The sequence below is a fragment of the Heliangelus exortis genome, chromosome 21, assembly GCF_036169615.1.
Source record: "Heliangelus exortis chromosome 21, bHelExo1.hap1, whole genome shotgun sequence".
NCBI classification, from domain to species: domain Eukaryota; kingdom Metazoa; phylum Chordata; class Aves; order Apodiformes; family Trochilidae; genus Heliangelus; species Heliangelus exortis.
The window spans coordinates 5,708,939-5,733,666 of record NC_092442.1 but is presented as its reverse complement, the minus strand read 5'-3'; the positions used below and the strand labels follow the sequence as shown (position 1 = coordinate 5,733,666).

At 48.8% G+C, this 24,728-nt stretch overlaps 1 protein-coding gene across 1 annotated transcript in view; it reads right to left on the bottom strand.

Annotated features, from left to right (window-relative positions):
* LRRC75A (leucine rich repeat containing 75A) overlaps positions 1-9,404 on the bottom strand; it is a 64,578-nt gene extending 55,174 nt beyond the window's left edge. The window contains exon 1 of the mRNA XM_071764804.1: positions 8,400-9,404. Within this exon, the coding sequence (XP_071620905.1) occupies positions 8,400-8,663 (264 nt within the window). The 5' untranslated portion in view covers positions 8,664-9,404. The remainder of the gene's footprint in view (positions 1-8,399) is intronic.
* Positions 9,405-24,728: the final 15,324 nt, after the last annotated feature.

Genomic DNA, 24,728 nt, shown 5'->3' with positions numbered 1-24,728 from the left:
ATCTTTTGGGGTTTGCTGCCCTTGGGTCCAACACAAAGCTCTCATCCCTACACTTGCCATCTCACAGGACTCCACCAGTCTCCTGCTTTCCAATCCCAGCTGGGGTGGGGGTTCCCCAAATTATGGTCAGGGAAACAGTGATGGTTTCTGATGCCCCACCATCAACACCATCCTCTCTGCAGGCAGGGTGAGAATGGGGAGAGAGTTGTCCCAGCAAAAACCCTCAGCACATCTCCAGCTAAAATAACCATTTCCCACCATCGTCTGCAAAATGCTGAGGGCATGTCTGCTCTCCTTCCTCAGCAGATTTTGCTTTTCCCTGCTGGGATTTATTATTGTGCCAAGATCTGCCTGGCCTTGAGGAGGATGGGGGCGAAAGGAACAACTCTGCAGAACGAGACAGACATTAATTGCCTTACAGCTCCAAGCCATCCCCTGAGTGGGCTCAGTTTAAGCATCCCTGGAGACAAAGGGAGAGTCGCTTTGGGAACATTTCCCAGCGTGGTATCCAGCCACAGGACCAAGGGCTCCCGGGCACAGATTTGCTCAAAGACACAAACACAGGGCACCTCTGCCTTTGTACAAATAAGACTGCTGCCTGAGAGAGATGAGCCATTAAAGGTGTTATTGTTGGGTTTTGATATAATGTTTTCAAAGTTCATGATGCTTCAGAAGCATCCTCCCAGCTGGGTGGATGCAAGGGCCAGTGCTTACCCTGTCCCCCCCAGCTTGGCTGAGCTGCTCTGCACCCTACAGCCCACACCAATGGCTCCCCTTTTCTAACCTGGGATATTTTTGCTTTCTCAGATAGCACTCCTTTTCTCACTCTTTGGGGCTAAACACAAAGCTAGGAGCTGAGAAACCCAGCATGTGCTTCCCCATCTTCTAGAGGAACATGCACCCCCCTCCCCTGCACTTGAGTCCTGCTGCAAGCACAGACTGGTTGGTTGGACTCTCTTTTAATTAATGTTCATTTGAACTCAATTGCTATTAGAAGTTTAGGGACAGCGTCTCAGAAATTGTCTCTTGTGCAACACGAGAATGCAATCCCCTGCTCCCTGTGAGCAAAGTCACAGTTGTTGCAAAACCTGTCAGGGACAGGCAGGCAGAGCAGCATGAGGAAGAAGCAGAAGCAGCTCTGCAGCAAAACAAATGCTGCTGCTGTTTCTCAGAAACCAACTTCAAAGGCAAAGGGGACATCGAAGGGCTGAAAGCAGCTGCTTCATCCACCACCTATGGACAGCAGGACAAGAAAACCCTCTGTGGGCCAACAAAGATGCACAGGCTGCTGGAACTCATGCAAAACCCAGAAACATCTTGTAAAGAAATCTCTCCACTGATCTCAAATCTGCATCCTGCTCTGTAATGGCAGGAGAGCCAGGCCTCTGGGAAGGTATAATATAAAGAAGCCATAAGGAATCAGACATCCACTGAGATGCCTCCTCCCTCATGCCTTTGGGTATCTCCCATCAGCTTTGATACATGTCCAAGGCTCTCCCTCAAGCTGGCAATGCCGTGCACTCAAACCCTTGCACAAGGAAAGCATCACTGGCTTTGAAAGACATGAAGCCAGAAAGGTAGAGAGCCTTGAAAAGATCTGAGAAAACCAGAAAGCCAGAAGCAGCTCCTGCTCACAAAACAGCAAGGTCAGAGCCAGGAGTAATTGGAGCTAAAACTTTCCACTTGGGGAAGAATGGAAAAGACAATTTCCTTTTACTTTTAGAGGCAAAATTAAATTTACCATTTGCTGGTCTTTTCTCCAAAACTGGAGGAAAAAGAGGTAGAGATACACAAAAGAGAGAAAGGCAGTTATGCATTCAGGCTTTTGGCTGGGGCCTGCAGAAGTTAAAGGCTAAAAAAAAAATTCCATACCCCTTTGTAAGAAAATGAATGCATATTAATATATAATCATCTCCTTTACTTATGAGGAGGCCACAGTCACTAACCTTTCCAACACATGGAATACTATTAATGAGCTAAAACTATCAAGAAACTACAATATCCTTAATTTCCACTGCATCCCTGCCTGCCGAGAGCCCCTGCACACCACTGCAGCACAGGTCCCAGCACTGGGATCTCCCCACGCAGCCGTCACACCCACGCACTGGCAGGAGAGAGAGACATCCCCAGACACAGGGTTTTACATTTTGAAGCAAGATAAAAAGGAAAAAAAAAAAAAAGCAAAAAAAGCAAGCAACCCAACAAGGTGCACGCCAGGCTGTCTGAGAGCTGGAGCCCCAAGCTGCCTGCATTTCACATCAGATGTGAAAGCAGCAGCCTGGGGGGGGGAGAGGAGGAAAAGACACATTCCTGCTATTATATAAATAGATAAAGTGCTGAATAGGGGCTGGCTTGCCAACTGCAACCATTAACCTCTCCCAGCTTGGAGATTTCTCAGATTCTCTCTTCTAGAAAGGCCAAGCTGGGGACCCTTGGAAAGCTGACCATGGAGGGAGCTACTCCAGGACACACTCCTTAGGTGCAAGATACATGAACACAGACCTCACCCCTGCTCAGGCTCTCTCAGTGCTGTCCCTGTCTGGGAGTGTTGCGTGTGCTGCATGAATGCATCCACTAGCAACACTGATTTCATGTGCCTGTGATTCCCCAATCCCAGAGGAGACATCCCTGCTGGAAGAGAAAACCCACTCTGCTCCATGCCAGCAGCAGGGTGAAGGGAGCATGGAGACCCACAGGACAGCACCTCTGGTGCTAAGCAGGTACCACCTCTGCCCTCCCTGGTGTGCTGCCTGGCCTTCCCCTCTCTCCCTGTATCTCAGCATCCCCCAAAGACACCTTTTCCTTAGGAGGAGCAACGACTTTCCAGGGGGTTAATTAAAGCCAGGATGCTCAGATGCCAAGCAGGTACCAGGACACATCCACCTGTGAATCCCATGGGGGAAAGAAACAGAGCAGATGGAGCCAGGATGGAAAGGAAGTGGAGAAATGATGCTGCAAGAAAGAGAAGGGTTAGGGAGCAGGGTTAGGGCTAGTGACAAGACCAGAGACCCCATCTGGGGCAGAAAACACCCCATCACTGCCAGGCACTGTCATTTGCTGTCAATACCTCCAGCAGCCTAAGGGTTAAAAAATAACTGTGGGGAGCACTGTTGGTTTCATCAGCAATCCAAACCAGAGGAAAAAGTGCTAATCCCAACACAGCCTCTCCAGGTTACCCAACTTCCACCCAGACGAGCAGCCCCCCAGCCTCGAGCCCTGGTCACCAACAATGCCCAAGTTCCTCCAGCATCCCAAAGGCCACAGGACAGTCTCCACGGGGATGATGCCCCAGGGCTGTTGTGTGCAGGGCTGAGAGCAAGCACAGAGCAGCCCAGTCCAGCTATGAGGCACCTGCAGGCTGTGGCTAAACTGGATCATATCAACCATCCCACAGAGCTCCCCAAGGTCTGCTCTAGATGTCAATAAGCACGTCCGACCACAGGGCTGAGGAGTAACACTGAAGCTGTTTTGGCATCAGCAGGGCCGAAGCACAAGCTTCAAGGCTGGTACAAAGCCAGGGGCCAGCATCCTTCAGGGAGAAAGTCTGAGTTGGAGACAAGGTGGCACCAACAAACATCTCCTTCATGCTGCCAACCTGCCAGAGGGGCTGCAATCATCTCGAACTCGCCTGACAACAAACCCACTTCCATGGGGATCTGCTACACAGCAGCATATCTGCATCTGAAGAATAGTCTGGGCACTACTGAGTGCTCCCAAAAGCACTCCTGGCCCACAGAGTGTTCAGTGAAGGTGCACACTGTGTGACACAAAGTCTAACACAGAGTGGGCTGATACTGGGCCATGGAATGCTTCAGGAGCTCTTACTGGGCGCAATAAGTTAAACCAAGAGGCCAAATGCCTCTTCACAGGGGATGCTTTTCAAGCCTGCCCTAGTGTAACACTGCCCAGCTGGGCTGAACTAAGATTAAACTCTCCCCACCGTACAAGATGCTGGAGTTGACTTTCCCAAAGAAAAAATGGTGGGGTTGGCCTCAGAAGGGGCTGGGAGATGCCAGCACCCACAGCAGATGGTATTTTTGGGGATCAACCACAGGGATCTGTGCACGGCAGGAGGTGGCTGCCTGCATTGCACGCTCAGGGCCTGCAGGGCTTGATGGGCATCAGAGCATTTTTGCTTCTGGTCCCTTCCTACAAATCAGAGTCACTGCAGTGTCTTTGCCTCTGGTTGTGGCCCTGACTCCTCTCCCTGCCTTTCACACCCCACCAGCATCCAGATGAGGCTGGCGTGAGCAGAGACACAACCTTAGAAGCCTTGCTATTTGGCTCCTGGCCATCTTATGTTCCCAGAGGCTCCCTTTTAAAATCTGTTTTAATCCCTGGAATTATTGTACACCTCCTGCCCCATGCAGGTGATGATGCCCAGAGCCAGCACACACCTCATCCTCCTCCTCCTCCCCTCTCCCCCAGCCAAGCTCTGCTGGAGCAGCAGCAACAGCAACAGCCCAGGACAAACTCCACATCGAGCTATAACCAATGGCAAATTCTTCAAGTGAAACGTAATGTGCTGGGAAGCGCCTCACCATTTCACTTGGGAAAATGATCTGCTTGGCAGTGGAGAGGAGGAAAACATGCTTTGTTTTACAAATCCTCTCCCCAGCAGGAGAGACACTCCCAGAATTTAATATACTGACAGCACTTGGCTGCTTTAACCACTGAAACTCAAGAGTGCATCAAAAAAAGGGAAGCATAAAAATGTGATCCACTGTGTAATATTGAAGCCTATTCTGCAACTGGTGGTAATGGGCACAGCAATTCATTGGCACAGAGAAGCCACAATTCTCCCACCCAGCAGGGCCAGGATGCAGGGTCCCAGCTTTCCTCAAGTGCTGGACACCCCAAATTAATTCAGTTTTCACCCTTCCTAGGGCGAGGCCCTACAGCAGCTCCTTGCAGGAAAGCAGAGAAGATGCTGACAGGTAAATCCAGAAAGGTGCTTTGGAGCAGAGAAACTGGACTCAAAGTTATTCAGTAAAAGGAATATTTCCAAAAAGGCAACCAGCTCCACCCAGGTGGCTGGGAAGTGTCCTGCAGCCCCAAACTTCAGCCTCAAACAAATTTAAAGTATTTAATTATACTTCCACTTACCATTCAATGCATTTAACTACCAAGAGCTTCCTATGTGCAACATTGGCAAGGATGGCTTGTGGCAGTGGACAGCCCTTTTTTGGGAGGGGATTTTAATCTTACCGTGTGGGTTTTAGGCTCCAGACAGTTGTCAGTGTCCCCCATAGCAGAAGGGAGGAACAACCAGTATCTCTAACTAAAGAACCTGTCATTAAATCAGGCTGGCTGTGCCACAGAAGCACGTAGCCTTTTGAAAGGCCACTGCCAGCCTTTGCACGCAGCAATAATATTAATGTTATTTTGAGGGTAGGCAGTGGGATCGAATTGCCTCCACACTGGAGACTGCTGCTGACCTCTCCCAGGAACTGCCTCAAAGCAAATAAGTCTGTCTGCTGTGCACATTTTTTACCTTTTTAAACAAAAGTAACTCTGCTTTGTATCTTAGCACTTTTATGTAATTGTTTGCAACCTCCACGCATTCTTGGAAACACTAATTAATCATTAGGAGAGCCTGTAAAGAAACAGCATGGCTCCTGTTTCAGGGGAGCAGGATGGATAAAATTGGTGAAATGCAAAAGGCCACTCTGGATGTTGGTGACAGTGGTGCAGCTGGAAGGGCAGGACCTTTATAAACATGGTTTTCCTGCCCTGCCTTTTGGCTAATTATCAAATGCAGCTTTTGTGGGGGCCCTGGGAGGTGGGAAGAGGAGTCTCTGGAACCTCATCTTGCAGGGAATGGGTCAGGCAGGGTGTTAAGTCAAGGAGAGCTGAAATGCTGGTCAGCCTCAGATCTGGCAACATGCACATCCTGCTCGAAAAAAAGGGATGGAACACCTCCAAGTGTGGGGTTGTTGTCACCTACTCCCTCACTAGCACGCTGGGCTGACTTCAAAGATTGGTGAAGTCAGTGGAAAGGCTCCCAGTGACCTAAATGGCTGGGATTTTCAAAAAATAAAGACTAAATGAAACTGGGCACCAAGTCATTAGGTTTGCTCAAAAAACTCAGTATTACATCATCACCATCATCATCACACATTAAGTTAGCAACTACATGGACCAACCACCACCACAGCCCTTCAGCAGTAGATGCCATATAAAAGTCTCATCAGATGAGGTCTCTGCCCCACCATTGGTCCCTCTCCTCAGGGGAAAGTTTGTTGTTTCACCCCCATATCCCTTTTTTCAGGCTGGGACACAGCAGAAGCTTAGGTCTCAATGATTCCCACAGCTTCACACCCCCAGCTCCTTGAAAGCAACTGAGTATCCCTTGCAGCCACCACTGCAGCCCCAGAACACCAAAGAAAACCACAGCAATCAGGATTTGTTCAGTGGGGCAGCCCACATGTGCTTCCCAAAGGCAAAGAAAAATATCATCTCATTAAAAATGTGCTTTGAGTCTATTATAGTATCTAGGACAAAGCGTTCCCTATTTTGACACTCTAAGATTATTTTCTCAGAGCAAGCTCTTCAGAAACACTCAGAATGAGTTATATGACTATAACAGGTTCCTCGTTTCCCCCAGCATTTTATAATTAATTTTTAGCTTCCAACCCCCCAGTCAGATGGCAGGATGCCCCCAGGGTCTGATTTGTCACTGGGGCAGCCACTGTGAAAACAGCAACCTGTGGGGAGGGAAAGCACAGTCCAGAGCATCGCTAAGAAAAAAGAACAGGATCTGAAGCTCAAGAGAACTTGGGAGCAACTTACGGTACTTCACAGGCACAAAGATTTATTTTTGGGGGGATTGTCTGATATAAACACCTTCTAAAATTAGCACCTGCCTTCCTGCCAGCTCCAATGGGCTGCTGGTACAACGATAACACTTTGGCAGGGCTGAGAGGGTGCAACTTCTGGCACAAATCAACTGCACAGCTCATGGCCACTTATACCCCATGGGGTTTTCCTGACCATGTGCTTCATCTGCCATGACCACACAGATCCCACACAGAGGGCTTATCATCCCATAGAGTCATACCCCCAACTCCCAGAGAGGAGGCATGTTCACCTCCGAAAAAGCACCTTATTTCAGAGTGGAGAGTGAATTGTGACAGTTCTCTACAAAGGAACAAAAAAACACGATTCAGATTTCTCAGCTGGACTGCTCCAAAGATAATCCTGGGTCATGCAGGAGGGACCCTGGCTGATGGGGTGAATCAAAATGTTCCTCTCAGGGGGGTGACAGGCTCAGGGACATGCCCCAGAAAACACACACACTAGCTAAAAAGTTAGCAGGACCAGAAAACAAGGGGCAGAAATAGCAAAAAGCAAAACCCAAACACAAAACCCAAGAAGAAACCATCAGCCTCTGAACCATCTGTGTTTTCACAGGACAGACTGACACAGACCAGATCTACAGGGCAAGAAAGCAGCTCCCAATGTTCAGTAAAGGTCTGAGCAACTTTTCCCCAGGCAGTAGAACTGGTTACGCCGATCAGCTGGGTGCCTTGAAGGCTCCTTGGGAGGAAAACCAAGCTTGATGACGGGTCTGCTTCCAGTTTGTGTGGAAAACTTGTTGTTTTTCAAAGCCCTGTGGACCCCAAAGCCTTGAAATGCCCAGCACTTTGGTCTTTTTTATCACCATTTATCAGTAGAAAAGGTTAAATGCTAATTTGCTGGGTATAGAGCAGTGCTCTTCAGCTGCCTTTCCGTTTGCTCACAGCAAGTTTTTGTAGTGTTGCTTCTCAGCTAATGCCCAGTTCAAGCAGACTTCAAGGGGAAAGGTCTTGGGCTCCTTACAATTAATTCCCTGCTCCCACACAGCATCTTGCACACTCGTTTCTACAATTCCCACTCAACACCAGCAAAATTCCACCAAGGGACTGCATATCAAAAAGAACAAGATAAAAAGCAAAGCTGCCAACTCTAGGTATTTCTGAGCTGGGAAGAATACAGACGATTCTCAAAAGCTGCCAGCTCAAATTGCCTCAGCGCTTTCATAGATTTGCTTTAAACACCAAACTTTTGGAAAGTTGAGTGGGAACCTCCTTGAGTGGGCTGTGCATGCTGCAAACCCCAGAGCTATCACCACAAAGCAAGCAAGGGAAGGAGAAAAGCACAGCCAGCGGGGTTCCTCACTGCAGACAATGCAAAACACATCCCTGGGGATATTCTTCCATCTCCAACACCATGACCACCCTGCAGCTCCTCAGCCACTTCCCCAAAATTATGCCACAAAAGTTAGACCTGCAAACACCAAAGCATGCCCCCTCTTTTCTAGAAGGCTTTCGAAACCAAGCAGTGTTTTGCTCCTACACTAGCTTTTCCCCACCGCCACCAGGCAGCCCCCCCTCCACGAGAAACCTGCCCATCCTCACCTGCCGCAGGTGCCTCAGCAGCTCGGTGGCCTCCTCCTGTTTCCCCTGCTTCACCAGCACCAGCATGTCCTGGATCATGCAGATCCGCCGGTGGTAAGGGGGCAAGCTGCTGCCACCACCTTTCCCAAACTTCTCGCCGGACTTCACCACGAGGGAGGTGAGGAAGTCACCCCTTTCCCTGGGGGGTACCTTCTTGCGGTGGTGGGCTGGGGGGCTCTCCCCAGCACTGCCCGGCTGGCACCCCTTGGTCTGCTTGGTGCCCATGGTCTGTGGCCACGGCTCCTGCAGCCCTGGGGCTGCATGCAAGGGGAGGTGGGGGCACAAGGCGACACACAAGGGGATGGAGGGAATGCACAAGGGTTCTGGGGGTACACAGATGCACAAAGGGGTGGGGGAGATGCACGACAAATTCAGGAGTACACAGAGGAATGCACAACGGGTTTGGAGGTGCACAAGGGGTTGAGGGGATGAACAAAGGGATGCACGAGGGGGTCAGGAGGTGCACAAAAGGTTTCAAGGGTACACAAAGAGTTCAAGGGGTGCAGGATGAGGCTCGCCGCCCTCCGTGATCCTAGCAGGGGTGCCGGTGCCCGGCGGCGAGGCTGTTCCGCTCCCGCAGGCAGAGAGGACGGCTGCACCCAGCGGTGAGGAGCCGCGCCGGGGCTCCACCGCCTCGCATCGTCGCGGCGGGGAGGCGAGAAGCCGGGATGATCCGAGGAGCTCCTTCCCCCGGCCCCGGGCGGTGGCGGCAGCAGCGGCGGGAGCGATGAGAGCGGCAGTGCTCAGCCCTGCAAAGCGGCGACGGCTCCGCGCAGCCCCCAAGCCCCCCCGGAGCAGCCCGCGCCTCCTCCTCCCCGGTGCCGAGGGGGATCCCCCAGGGATGAGGTGGAGGAAGGGGGAAAGCTACGACTTGGGGGCAACTGTTGCACGGGGGTGGCGGGAGCTCCTCGGGGAGACAGCGGAGCTGGGCTGGGCTCGGCAGCCTGTGGGGTGCATGGAACGGGGAGAGCCGGGGGAGGGCCGGGGGCGGGCACCGTGCACCGAGGCAGGGCTTGCGGAGGAAGCTGGAGCCGGACGGGGCTCTTCCTTCCTCCCGCCGCGCTGGGGATTGCAGTGGGGCTGGGGAGGGTTTGCACCGAGGGGAGCTGCACCGGGCTTGTTGAAGGAGGGATTGCACCGGGGGTGGGGGGGACTGGGAGCGGAGCTCGCTCTCGGGAAGCAGCGTGGGACATCCCCGCCGGTGGTTCCCGGCAGGAGCACGGAGGGTTTCCCACTGTATTCTTACCCCGAGAGACCTTCAAGCACTTGGCTGTGCCCGTCCCACCCCCCTCCGGGATGGGCTCTGACCCTGGTGGAGCCCCGCATGCTGCTCTGTCTGTCCCCTCGGGTGCTGCGCTGAGCCCATCCCCGGGGTGAAGCACCAGGCAGGGACCGCTGCTGGTGGGGGGATCCTGCAGGACCCCCGGCTCCAGCTCTGTCTGCTCTTGCACCTCCTGGCCTCCTCCCTCACCTTCAGCCCCATCAGCAGCTGCTCTGGTGCCCACCTGGATGTCACTGCTCATGTCCAGCCATCCCCTGCCCTAGCCAGGACCCCCTCATAACCCTTATCCAGCACTTGCAACCACCCTTAGCCCACACTGCTCCTTCCAGCAGCTCCCCCATCCAGTATTAAATCATTCATCTTCCAGGCACTCCACTGGAAGAGTTCAGAGCACAGATTCAAGCTCTTGGATTAAGATCATGTCGAACAACTCTTCCAAACAGGGACAGCACACTGGCTGCAGGAGACAGATTGCTCAAGAAATGCCCGAGAGGAAAAAGCTTTGGACTGACAAAGCCCCAGCAGTAGCCTCAGACCCTCTCCCAAAGTGAGGGGCTGTTTTCCAACACAGATGTGCAGCAAACTCTCCATCCACCCCCACACCTCTGCTTGGGCAGGGCAGAAGATTCACTGCAGCTGCTGTGGGGTGCCTGGGCTGTGGAAGCTTCTCCTCCTGCAGCAGAAACACATTTATGGGGGCATTTTGCCACTCTGACAGAACTCATCCTGCAGCTACAGGAGAACTTTTTGCCTCCTCTGTATCCTGTTCAACTGCACATCCAGAAACACATAAATATTGTGTTACACTGATAATGAAAAGGCAGCTCTACTCGATATTACAATGGCTGGAAGCCCATGTAGGTGTTTCTAAAACTCCAAAGGCCAACTGCTGTCATGCATTTTTATAGAGACCATGAGAACAGTGGAGACCCCACCCACTGCAGTAGGGTTTGGCTCATGTTTACAGAGCCAGGCTGCATGGGATCCAAAGTCAGACCAGTGTCTCACCCCAAGGTATATCTTATACTGATGTCATGAGCTAAAAATTAAAGTTAACTTGATATTGCTGGACCAGTGAAGTCACACATGGAGAGCATCACTAATTTTTCCCTGCTTAAACACTGTTTGAGCCAAGCCCCATGGTATGGGGCAGCTTTGTCAGCAGGGACTGGAGGACTCACCATACAAGGAAGATGCAGCCACCCCACCTCTTTTTCAGGTCCATCCCATGGGCCATTTCACATTTGTGGGGCGCCACCATCCCCATCCCCTGGGGATGCCAACGGGATGGGAGCTATTACCCTCACCACCTGCTGCCCTCAAGGACAGCCCAGCCAGGCAGAGAAGTATCCCAGATAAGAAGGTGATTTTGTACAGCAGCCATCGCCCCAGGTAAATAAAACTCAACCTTTGCACTTCTGACACTTCTGTCAGCAGAGCAGAGAGTTTATCAGTTGCTCCTGATAAGGCCTCTTTATAGCCCACAGGGCAAAGGCAGAAAAAAAAAAATTGATATAAAAATGTGTGTTGTGAACTCCTGTTATACCAATGCAAAGCAAACACCAAGCACTGCTGGATTGGATTTATGCACTCCGTGAGTGGATGCAAAGGCACCATGAGCACTCACCACCACTCAGGAGTAACTTCCAGGCTCAGTAGTGGTGGCTTAATGGTACAAGACATGCAGATCCCTCAGGAATGCTCCATCCTGGAGCTTTACTCACTTCTCCACTCTCCAAGGGTCTCATCCGGCTACAGCCCCAGCCTCATGGCAACGCTCAGCTGTCACACACGATTTTCCATACACACTCAGAACACTCGTGTACAAAACCAAGCCCACCAAGCCCCAGAAAACCAGGTTGGCCTTGCAGCTCTCTGCAGGTTGGAGCTCGCCCTGCAGCTCTCTGGCCATGGAATATTCTGCTAAACTCATTAGTGGATCTGTAGCCAATATGCATTTTTTCCTCAGTGCAGATGTGTGCAAACTGCAAATTAGTAGATGTTTGTCTAAGGGAGTTTTCTTTTTTTTGTTTTACTCAAATTCATAGTCCTTATGATATTAATATTAAGGGTGTGTTATAAAAGTCCATTGCTTTAAAAGGAAATAACTTCAGATCGTGAGACTGTTGAAGAAAACTCTTTCTCCTCTCCCAGAAAACTCCGCTTTAAGTTTGTTCTCAGTTCTGCATCAAAAAGAAACTAAAGCTTTTCAAAGCATTATGCAGAAGCCAGAGAACATCCATACCACATAAGTAAACAACCTGCTGGAATAAGCTGCCATGCAGGAGATCCAACAACAAATACCTGAAAACAGAGACACTCAGCCTCAAGTTCCCTGCCCCAGGTGTGGGCACACACCCCCAAACCACTTTGCACACATGTACACATGTACATTTGGTTTCAAATTAGTCACAGATAAAATTAACTTCCTGCTTCCAGGAAGGACTGCCTGGTTTTTCTGGAAGATCACAATCTAGTTATGCTTCTCCCTTGCCAGCCCACTTGTGTTGTCCTTTGCAATGTGCTTTTTAAGGTGCTGCAATTAACCCATGTAGCACATACTTACAAGCTCAGATGGAGGGATTAATTTTGCATCATGCCTAAGGTAGGAACCCCCTTTCTGATCCCAGGTTCTGACCAGGACTCCCATCCTAAACTAGAAAATCCACTCTGGACAAGCACGGTTCAGCATGGAATGTTCAAAAGTGCTTGTATACACTTGGATACAGTGCTCAAAGTGCTTGTAGTCCTCCGTAAGTGGGGTTTTTGCAAGGCATCCCCACCATCACTTCTGTATTCAAGAGCTCTCATACTCCACCTGAAACACCCACCACATAAAACCTTGGAGTTTGTGCTCTTCCTCACCTTGTGGGTTTGGGGGGCGGGGGAGGTATCTATCTTGGAAGCTCTGCTCTTAGTCTAAACCCAGTGGTTACTATTTCTCAGATAAACAGAAGAAACACCCCCAAATTCAAGGACACTTTTTCATGTTGCTTGTCACACCCTCAGCATTTAACCATTTCATCATCCCAAAATCTTTTACACAACCCAGATCTTGGTAGGACTTAACAAAGCCACAACAATTACAAGCACCTGGAGCACCAACCATTTCATCTACATCATCTGTTCCTTCCCCAGACTCTCAAGGAATTCAAACGAGAGGTTGAGCTAGGACCAAGCTCTGCTGCTCATCAAACTCTCTCACTTTGGAGGGCAGTGAAGGACTTGACAGGAATGGAATGATTAGGATTAATTTTAAATGTCAGCATCAGATTCAGGTTAGTGCTACTCAGTATGTGGGAAGGACTAAGCTGACTATAAGAAATACTACTTTCAAGATGGCATTTAAAGGAATCCAAGAGTCAATGTGATTTTTCACTCATATTAAAAAAGCTAAACAGCTTTACTGTAAGACACCACCAATTCCAGCAGGAGAAAAGCAGTCAGCCTCAACAGACAACCTCTGGGGAAGAAGGCCAAATTGAAAAACATGATTTTAAAAGAACAAAAGGCTATCCATGTCCTAAGCTTGATTCAATTAGGTTTTGACAAGGCACGGCAGTGAGACAGGGCTGAAGGGCCTCATGAAATACTGAAAGATGTAATTGTAGATGAACTAAACTCCAGGATAAATGGGGCAATATAATGATGAGGAACATTACATGTACTAAAAGACATTTTTAAGGAGAAATGAAAGAATCTCACGTAGAAGCACTTATGTTTCCTCCAGGCAATGGATGAAGTCTTCCTGTATTCACCTTTGAATTCATTACCCATGCCTGGCTTAAGCTAGGATAGGCAAGTAAAAAGGATTTTAAAATAAAAAATATCCCTCTATTCATACCCCAAAGCAAGGGAGAACACAACATGAGTAGCCAGAGAAATATAAGTGCAATATAGAGGGAAGCACCTTCCTACTCCTTGCTGCTTGGAATCGTCCCTGATGCCCTGGTGTATGTTTTCAGCGTAAGCCACAGGAGAGGGTTAGAGGAAGATGGGAGACAGGGAGAGGAGAGATGTGTTGATCAAGCCTGGGTACCAGGGTAAAAAAAAGCTACTCCAGGGAAGAGGACAGAACTGCCAAAACCCCCAAACCATGAGATGGAAAGCTTTCTTCTTAGTTATTAATTTACTACACCTCATTACTTTTATTACACTAGAATAACGGTGCTTACATAAGTAGTTTTTTCAGAGGAAAATAAGTGACATTTAAATCAAGTCCTAATCCAATATTTTTCCAGATTCAGGTGCTTTCCCCTTCCAGTGCCACCTCCCAAATTTCTCACGCAGAACATGTCCAAACTCAAACCCTTAACCCTGAGAGAATATAAAAATACTTAAGCTGCCGGAAGCAATACATCTTCCCTTCACGTGATGGCATCCGCTTTTTTTCCACTCAACAATCTGGATGCTGTGTTTATAAAACCAAAAGACTGTTTACACACTGTCCAAAAGTTGTTTAGCAAGAGGTTAAAGCTGCCAAATATTTTTCTGGAGTCATCTTGAAAACTACCCTCTGCTTTCCCTCCAGCAGGATTAAAGGGGCTTGGACATTTTTTGTACTTTGGACTGGAGGGAAAAATTATTGCCTTGAGATGTTTTAGCAGTAAGTAAAAAAAAATACAAATCAGTTTTGTTATGGACAATTATGGGACTGAGAGTCAAATTTCTGGGAGCATATTCTTGAATTTTTCCTGACCACAGCTTCATGTCCTGGAATCACATCCCCTCCTGGGCTTCAGTGCCTGACACATAACAGGGTGTGAATATCTAGCAGTGCTAAAGGGCTGAACCCATCACCTGCTGCGAGCGGTGCTGAGGTCAAACTCAGTTCTTTAGCAGTGATGGAAAGGACAAAGGGCTGGTTGTTGCCTGGTAGAACAGGCAAGTCACCAAGAAGGTGGAAATGCACCAGCCCTATGTTTGGGGAGGGCTTTTGCAGGATCATTCCCAACCCTCCTGGAGGACCTGGACACTTCACACCATTTCTGCATCAAGGGAGAAGCAAGCAGAGCTCCCAGTTGGAGCCTGGAGCCACGAGTCAGTTTGACTCACGCTCCCAATGCTTTCCAAATGTTTCCCAGCATCCAGCCATGAAATGAAGAAAATATTTTGCAAGGGCTGACCCTATCCATCCTTGCTACAACCCAACTCCAAGCGTGTTTGGCCTTGGGAAGAGATGTCATTAGTTGTTACAGGAGTTTAAGTCTGTTTTGCACATGCCAGTGTCACTGGATTAAGCACTGGTTGTTTGCTAGTTTTTGCTTGGGTTTAGCACCCATTTGGTGAAGCTGGCCTGGGGTGATGGATGTGCTGCTGTGAACACCAGGTTGAGGTGGCTTCTAGGGACATCGTGAGGCCACAAGGACACAAGACAAGCTCTCTGGCCCATTTCACACCATGGGCACTGCCTTTCCAGCCATTACTGCTCAAAAGACTTCAAAAAGTGAAAGGTTTCACACACCAAAAGCACCAACATTCCCAGACATCCCAAACCTGCTCCTTCCCTGCATCAGCACCCAAGATCAAGTCGGTGGTCTCTGGCAGCCTCTGCCCCACCAAATCTCAGTAGCAGAGGCAGGGGAGGAGCGATGCCAGCCAGGCTGTCTTCACAAGTGTGCACAATAAACTGCCAGCTGAGCTCCTACTGCTTTTTGTTTAGGGTAGGAACAAAATAACCCCTATCCACCTGAGCCATTTGGGAGGAATAGGAGGAGCTAAACTCAGGGGGTGGTTGTTTATCAGAAACAAACTGGTGTAAATCCTATTTGTGCAAAGCTGCTTAAACCCTCTTGTTTGTTCGGAGTCCTTTCGGTTTGCCCAGTGCAGGGGTTGTTAAAGGTCAGGGAAAAGCAAGTTTACAGCCTGGGTTTGCCATCAGCCTCAACACTGGAGGGTTGCATCTCATGCCAGTTACAAATTTGCAGCTCTCCAGTTTTAAAATAATACATAAATTAGAAATTCTGCGCTCAGCTGCCTCTGCTGCTCAACAGAGCCTGAGAGGAAAGTAAGTGCAAATGGTGGGGGGAGGGCAACAAATAAATCCTCATCACTTCATCTCTCTTTCGGTTTGTGACCATGCATTGACTGGATGCATCCTCAATGAGCTGTGCTGTCACTGGAGGCTTTACTGGGGATGAAGGCACTGTTTCCAGAACATTAAAAAGAGCAGAAAATGCAGGCTTAAACTGTCAGTTATGTAGAAGCAAACTCCACCCTGCACAACACAACAGCTCAGTCTCAGTTGAATTGCAAAACTAAGTTTTACCCTCCTCATTTTAACTTTGTTAAAGCTAAAAAGAATTATATTCTATTTAGAGGAAGGAGTGGCATGGCATGTGTTTCCAAGCAGCAGTATGACTCCCAGCATGAACTGCACCAAAATCTGGACCTTCCAAAAGTACAAAGTGATGCTATGATCCAGCTCAAGTTCCTTCTCAGTTCATAAAACAAAAAAGATCCTTCTTTCAAGACAGAATAAATATCATAATCTGTGTTTGCCATTCAAATCTCTCAACCATGGAGTAAAACTGACCTAAATCCAAGACTTCTTGGCCACGTAGAAGTTTAAACCATGGGTTTGTTTTCCATCCTAAAGTAAAAAGTTGATATTTTGAATATATTAATTATAAACCAACCTAACAAGGTACCTGCCTGGCAGTGCAGGCATAGACCTTGCTGGCAAGCCCTGTCCATGGGATAAAATAGTGAATTTAAAAAAAAAACTTGCATAATGCAATCCACCAGAACCAAGGTTCAGTTTCATTCCATTGAAATAATCAAACTTTTTTGTGGTCATTTCAATAAAAGGCAGTAAAGCGAGTCAGGCTGACCTGATCCAACATGATATACAGACTCAGTGCTCCCCTGGCAGAGAACATGGCTGTGTTTAACAGGGAATTTGCTGAGAAATCCTGAGTGCTCACAGGGTCACAAGCCCTCCATCCCCTCCCACCACAGCAGGAGAGCAGAGCAGTCAACGGCTTTGCAAAACCAAGCTCGATTTTAGATTATATCAAAAGGATTTATTCGGGCTCCCCAAAGGATTTATTGGTCTGCTCCCCAAGCACATCACAGGTAAGCAGCCCAAAGACCCCCATGGGTTCAGCAATGGGTAAAGCTCAGATTTTCATCTTGCTCTTGGAATTGTCCCTATCCAACAGCTCTGTTCATGGCAAGGCAATTAATTAACCAGCACTATATGAGGGGCTGATGAAGCCTTCTGTATAAAATACTTGTTTCCCTGGGAAGAGGGGGAGGGGAGCTGCAGCTTCAAAACATTCCTTGGGATGCCTAAATAATCCAGCCCAGATGGAAAATGTGTTCATAAAAGGAAGATGTTAAATACAAAACAACTGTGAGGGAAAGCAGAAGGGCAGGAATGGAAGGGAAACAGCCAGGGCAGCACAATTCACAGCCTTCACGCTGCAGGTGGTACCCAGGCCTGTGAAATCTGAAGTCTGCTCCCCTCTACTCTATTTAATTTTTTTTCAACAGCACAAACAGAATTATTTTTCTCGTAACAACAAGTAAAGGTAGAACAAGAAAATAACAGCACAAACCATTTGATGGAGATAAACAGAAAGGAAGGAATTGCAGCTTTCTTAAGGAGAAAAAAATGTGGCTAGAGGGAGAGGATGCAGGGGGACAGCCCTGTCCCCTTTGCAGATAGAAGCATCAAAAGTTTAAAGCACTTCAGAAGGAAAAGTCATGATGTGCAGATGAGCCACACACCAAAATTAGACCTAAAATCTGAGGAAAATTTAGAAACAGTTTTGGGAAGTGTGGTTCTTCTTTCCCTTTACTTTAGGGCTCCTATTGTGGCACTGCTCAGCACCTCAGCAATAAGAATGCAGATAGAAAAGTACCAGAGGGTCAGAAGAGCAACATTTTTAAATGCAGTCACTGGTCTTAATCTCACAGCAATTAAAAACAATAGATGTCACCATTTAGCAAAATTAGCGTTAAAAACTGCCAAGGAAACCAACCACCAAAGGATCAGACCTTCATCATGCCCCTGCAGAGCCTCAACACAGAGGCCACCCTCCAAACCCCACCAAGTGTAGGAGCATTTCTGCAGAGCCAACATAATGCCATGCCCAGTGGCCTTTTTAGGACTCTCCATCATCAGCACAGCAATAACAGTGATCACTTTACATCTCTTTAACAACCCAGAGCCTCTGCTACTACCAGCTGCCCTAAGAGGAGTGAAAGCAGCCAGGATGCTAAGAAGCTCTGGGACAACCAGTTCAGACACTCAGTAATTATTTTTTTTTTCAGCATAACAAGCACAAATTAACCCAAAGCCCCCAAAAGATTCAGTGAAGAACAGACAAAGCTCATCCAAGTACCAGATGGTAGCAGTTCAGACCAAACTCAAAGGCCCCTTCCCTGCTTAGTCTTCTCAGCCCTAATCTAGATAAAAGCCCTTGATTCTTGAGCAAAGAGCTTATTTTCCACAGTAAGAAGATGAGAGCATTAAATCTTGGAGAGCTGAGGAAGTATTGCTATTTAGAGGAAGGGATGAGAGATCTCAAGACCCAACTGTCTCAGATCTAAATGTTTTCAATCTCACCCTTCCTTCTAACTGGTGTCAAATCAGTATGTGACCTGGGACAGCCTTTCCTGATGGGTGACCATCAGAAAAGAGTCGTCAAAGGTCTTTGAAGTAACTAGGGACGAAAACACTCATTAATGCATGTGCAGACCTCCACTAGGTACCTTCTAGTCCTTGCTCTTGCTATCAAGACAGCTGTCAACATACCCAGCTGCATCGCTGCTGCTGGGGACAGGAGCAGAGCTGGCTGACAGCTGCAGATAAAGGATGAGCAGATGGATGTGGTGGGGTGGATCCTGGGGGGTAGGAAGGAAAGTTACAGGCCTAGAAGTCTTAAAAGGCACAAGATAGAGAAATCAATTTGAAGTTAAATACTGCAGCTCTCCCTCTCGCTACAACTCTCAGCACTGAAAAATAATCCAGGAGTGTTTTGAATTCCTGCAGAGAGGGCTCTGAACATCTGATTTTGGATTCAAGCCGTGGCACAGAGCAGTGAGCACCAGCAGTCTTAACACAGAGCACAGCAGGAAGCACCGAGCTGTGCCTTTCTTCTTGGCCATCCCAGAGAGGCTTACAGACCTTGTCACCCCCACAAAATCCTTCCAAAACACAACCTCCCATTTAACAAACGTCAATACAGAGGTGTGACACTGCCACCTACAACTACAGCAGCTTTTCCCTGCTGGTGATCTGTCCCAGTCCATGGCTGTCTTCTCAACCACGAGGACAAAGAGCTTTTATCCCTGTTTTGCAGGTGAGGACTCGAAGCAAGAGGCGGACTGGAGCCTGAGGTGATCTCCAGCAACCAAGGTCAGGGTCTCCCTCAGATTCATCCAAGTTTTGCCACAACAGAGAGTTGATTTTTAATTTTTTTTTTTTTTTCAATTTAAAACTTTAACCTGCAGAGGTGCAGTTCTGCTTCTTATTCAAACCTGCTTTCTCTTAATGCACCCCTGCCTCTGGAAAGCATTTCTTGGCCAGTGACAGCAGCCTTCAATTCTTCATGAACAGTAGTTAGTCTCATCACAATTTTTATTGTGCATCATGAATTTTAATAGAAATACACACAAACCCCATCCCTCAGGACCCAGGCATGGAGACAGGCGAAGATTGCACAAGAGGTGAGCCTGTTTTTTTAACACAGGTGCTGAGGGGATTCTGCTTTTTTCTGGCTTTGGTAGCAAACAAAGTCAATCACTTTCTCTTTATGTCAGTTTCAAAAACACCCCCCTTAAGTTTTTAGACATCCATGCTGGCACAAAGATGATCTCTGCCTTCCCACATGGAATGGGTTAGTGATTCACCCTCTTGTTTCAGCACCTCTGGAAGCCAAAGAAATTAAACTTCTCTAACACATCCTTGGCATCTTCTCCCAGAAGCTTAAAACAAAAAAGCAACAAACAAACCAACCAACCCAAACACTTTCATATGCCAGAATGCAGCTACTGACGCTCAGTATGCAGAAGGTTATGGGTTATGCCCTTATGGGCAAAGCAGTGTGTCACACAAAATCCATCTGGGAGGAGAAGACAGCAGCATTGTTACTAAGAATCTCTATAACAGACAGACCCCACCACAGAGACCTCTCCTTAGGAAGCTGATGGTTCTCCTGGGCTGTCCCATAGAGATACAGCAGCTCCTGGAGACACTGTGCTTCTAACAGCATGAACTCCTGCCATCTCCTCTGAAGGAACTTGGCCAAAAATAGGAGACACATTGTGCTATCTGCAAGAGTCACACTCTTTTGGCCCTCCTAAAGTGACACCATGGGACTCACATGGACAGCTGCCACAGCAGCTCCTACTCCACCTGTCCCCTCCTCCACACCACAGCAGAGCTGCCTCGGCGCTAAAAGCTTTTACTGGCCATGCATGTCAACAAAGAGACAAGCTCTTTGCTTTTGAAGATCCTCTGAGAGAGGCTTGTCAGTCGAAAACATGCTACCAGCTTTCCCTAAGCACGGCAGCAAACAAAAACCTGGACGTGCATGTGCATCCAAGTCTGACCGGCAGCTCCTCAGATCACTGAGTTTTCTGAAGTCACCTGCTGCTCAGAGCAGGTTATGAACCCAAAAGGATTCAACAGAAACATTGGTTTCGGCAAGTTTCTGTTGCCTGTGATCTTAAACCCATTCATAGGCAGCAGCTCTTAGCCATAAGCAAACCTTCAGCAGACCTGTTCCATCCTTGTCAGCTCCCAAAGGCTTATGCTCCCCACACTTGGATGAAGACCACTAAGCTCTAATTAAGATACCCACATGGCAGCCAGATCAGCACAACACCAGACAGCCTCAAGAGACTTAGAGCTTGCAAGATTTTAATTCAAATGCCAGCAGCTAATGGTAGGAAATGGGACAAGCCCCTTGGCAACAGGGCTGTGAGCACCCTCCCTGCTTGGCGTGCTCCTTCTCCATCCCATCCCACCTTGGAATGGTAGCCTGGACTTCATTATTGGGTAGGTCTGAACTTTAGCTCAAATTTAGCTCTCTCTCATTCTGTGGTGCCACAAGTGACCCAAGAGGAGATCTTGATGCTGCAGTAGCTGGCACATTGACCCAAGGGTGTATTATTCAATGAATGCTCATACTCGGCCCTGCAGTTTTCAGCACATCTGCTCAGATCCCAATTCTGAACGATGGGGAAGTGCTTCTGTAAGTATTTTTACTTTGTCAGATGACGAAGGGGCCCCAGCATATTCAGCCACCCCCACTGAGCAAATGCAGGCAAGTTCCAGCAGTACTGGGCTCCAACAAGTCTTGGATACAGGGGGATTCCTTCCTCCAGTCAGTCAGCTCAAACACAGCAGCTTTCAAGCTGCTCTAATTGATGTGAGGGTCCAGGCCAGCCTCCAGCTGTGCCCAGGCTTTGAACAGATGACAGCTGCTTTTTGTGCTGGGGTATGGGCTTCCCTTGCTCTGCAGTCACTTGTTTGTTTTACCCATGTACTGTCATGGCTGGGCAACCAGTTGGTGGAGGGTGCTTTTCTGCTGAAAAACTGCTTTATATCAGTCTACATCCCTTCTGCACACAAAACACTTATGAGACAGTAACCCCTGCAGAAGACTGTGGTGCTTTGGTGACAGGAGAGCATCCTCATACAAGCAGCACACCCAAGGTAGGTGCTGCTGGGAGATCTCCAACAATAAAGGCTTCCTGTATTCCTGCAAATCATTTTATTCATGCACAGTGGAGTGCCATAAATATTTATAAACAGGCTGTTGTCCTGGAGCACTGAGTACAGTGTAGTTTTCCAGGAGTTAGCCTCACTTGCTAACAGCCAGCAGAAAGCATGCATGCAGCATCTTCATTCAAGATGATCCAAAGCACCAGGAGAAAGTAGAAGAGTTCCTTCATGCACCATGGCTGGGAAACACAGGGGCAGTGGCTTTATTTAAAATAGGAAATGAAGGAAAGCTCAAATCCTCCAAAGAACAAATAGGTACCTAATTACTGTGGCCTGCACAGCAAAGTTAGGAACAGGAGCTGGATCCTGGCCAGGAGACATTAATGTCTTGTTGCCAGCAAGAGTTTGAGGCCTCTTCCTGGAAACATCGCATCTCTCCTCCCAATATTGCTTTTGATATCAAATCCAAGTCAAGACAGACCCTGTGCTTGTTAGCCAGCACTAGCATCAGACCTGAGGGACTGAGGTTTATGACTGTCACAACAGAGAAAGGCAAATCCTCCACAATTCCCCCTTTAATCGATAGCAGGAACAGGCTTGTCTAATTGCCTTGACCTTTGGGCAGTAAGCCTCCCACTCAGCAGGCTGGGCTTCAGTGGGGGAGATCCACACTTATTCCTTATGAATTTCCTGATGTACCGTTTCCCTGCGGGGGAGCAGGACCCAGGAAAAACAAACTAATTCCCCAGATTTTCCCCAAGCACAGCAGACGTGGAAGCTCTTGTGGGAACAGAACCAAACTGAGGTATCTGGCTGTTTCAGCCACACCTAACTGAGGAGCTACTTCTTGACACCCTGAGAAAGCACCAGTTTCCAGGACCAGCTTTGTGTGAGCCTAAAATCCCATGCCCCGAGTACTACAGCGCCTCTATTCCATATTTATTTCTAATTAAAAGACTGCATCCATGGCCTCAGATGCAGCTCAAGAGATACCACACCTACTGCAAAGTGTGTGCTAAGGCTGGGTGCTTTGTTTGTTGAAAACACAGATGGAGACAGACAAGGCAGCTTGCTGAGTAGGAGGTGTTTTGGCACAGTGTGATCTCCCACTGTGCTCAATGGCAGACAGGGGATGTGGTAGAGAGCAGGGCTGCAGGAGGCATGCAGGATGGGCATGCTTCTGGCTGGCACCCTCAGCCCCCTGAGACCCAGTGTTGGGATCACCTCTCTCACAAGGAGATCTCACAGCTCCTCGTTTCCCCAGCTGCACCTTGGCTGGGTCTGGTACAAGAGGAGATGCCAAGGAGCTCGGTCTCGATTGGAAAAGCTATAGATAAAAGCCTTGATGAAAAATCTCCATCTTTGCTTCTACAGCTGAGCTCACTGCACAAAACCTGGGCATTGAACAAGTCCAAATGAGCACATGAACCGAGACACCACTTGGGAACATCAGGGGAAAAGGCTGGAGAACTGTGGTCATTGAAACAATATTCCACCCCTTTCTACATGAATGCCCCTTGTTTTAGAGAATTCACAACAACATTTGACAAGGATACATTAACCAGGGAAGGAGGAAAATATCACACCTTTGAGCTACATCTCTTTAAGCTTGTTCAGGAGATGCAGACACAACAGATGCAGACCGACCCCCCAGCAGTCCCACCAAGGGATGCTCCCACCTCACCTCAGGGTCACAAACTCCTTAGGAGAGCTGCGCGCTCCCTGCACCCTTTTCATTAAGAAAAGAACAGTGCCTCCTCCAGGCAGAGCTCAAGGGGCTGCTGACCCGAGCCCCCCCCGGGCTGAGCTCTGATCCAAACAGACCGGGTAGCAGCACAGACAGACAAACGGGGCTCAGGACACCAAACTTTCCCCTTCCTACCCTTTCCCCACAGGATCAGAGGCTGTAAATTTAGGGTCCGTGTGTCCGACCCTGGCGGGACAAACACCCTCTGCCAGGCCCGCATAGGCGCCTGCTCTGCCCGGCTTCGGGGTGAGGCGGCTCAGCACATCCCTGATCCCAGCCGAAGGCTGAGCCCCTGCCACCATCTAGTGGTGGCTCCACCAGGACAACTCGGCCACCCTCAGCAGCATCTCCCCTCCTCTGCCTGGAGCATTACTCTGGGCCACCAGCTAGCTCACCCTGCAAAACACCCTCCGGGACAGCCGCCCCTTCGTCCCCCGACGGCCATTTTGAGATCTTCTCAGCGCTTCAGGCTCTTGGCCACCACGAGGTTCAGACATTTTTCCTGACGCAGAGCAGCTCTGGGTTTCTCCTTGTTTCTAGACTTACTCGAATCACCTGCACTAGCTCCCATCTCGCTCAGATTTCCTTGGAAAATCTAATTTTCAAGCTGTTGGGTCTTCTCCTTGACCAGGTTTGCAGGAGGGGGAGGCTCTAAAGGTTAGAAGCACATTCAGCACCCCTCACTGCTCAGAGCGCTGTAGCCAGTCCTTAAGCCCAGTCACCACAGTCTCAAAAAACTTTTTTAGTTTACTCTGCAGCCCAGTTTTGCCCCAAAACAGCAAAATTACCGCCAGAGACCCCCTATAGCCACTCCACCCCAACCCTCCCCACAGGCAGACAGGGACTCACCAGGCCCGTTGGAATCCAGGAGCTCCGCTTGCCGTCTGTTCACCTCCGCACAATTGCTATTTCAGAAACTACCGCACCCAAAACATCAATTTACCGCCTGAAACACCTCTCCAGGATCCCCTGAGGAAACGAGTCACCTTTCTAGCTGGGGTGCAGCAGGCAATGCCCGGTGGTGACCGCAGCCCCTGAGGAGCCCTCAGGGCAGCTCCTGAGGTAACTCCTCACACACGGCTCCGCGGGGCTCGCGCACCACAGCTGAACCTCGTGCGCCTGATTGCTGCTCCACAAAATGGTGACCGCGCTCACCTGAGCCCCCCCCAGCACAGCGGGCTGTGACCCTGCAAACACTGCTGCCAAAGAAAGGCTGGGGTTCAGAATCCAGGGGAAACAGAAATAAGCTCCAAGGTGAAAAGTCTTGCCCGGAGTTGTGGTGAGATGCACGCAGCCACGACTGCATGTAAAGACCATAAAAATCACACTTCTCACCCGCTTGTGCCTGCTGGAAGATGTCGGTTTTGTTCACACAGGGCTCTGGAAGTGTACAAGAGCATAGTGGGTTTACACACATTTTTCAGTCATTTACCTTGCTGGAGTTGTTTTTTGGTGTTGTTTTTTTGTTCCCTGTGGCTACAGATGGAAGTTTTTGTTGTTTATTTCAAGGTGCAAGAATCATTTCAAGGTGCAAGAATCATGTTGTAAGGAGCTAGATAGATAGTACAAGGAAATCTATCC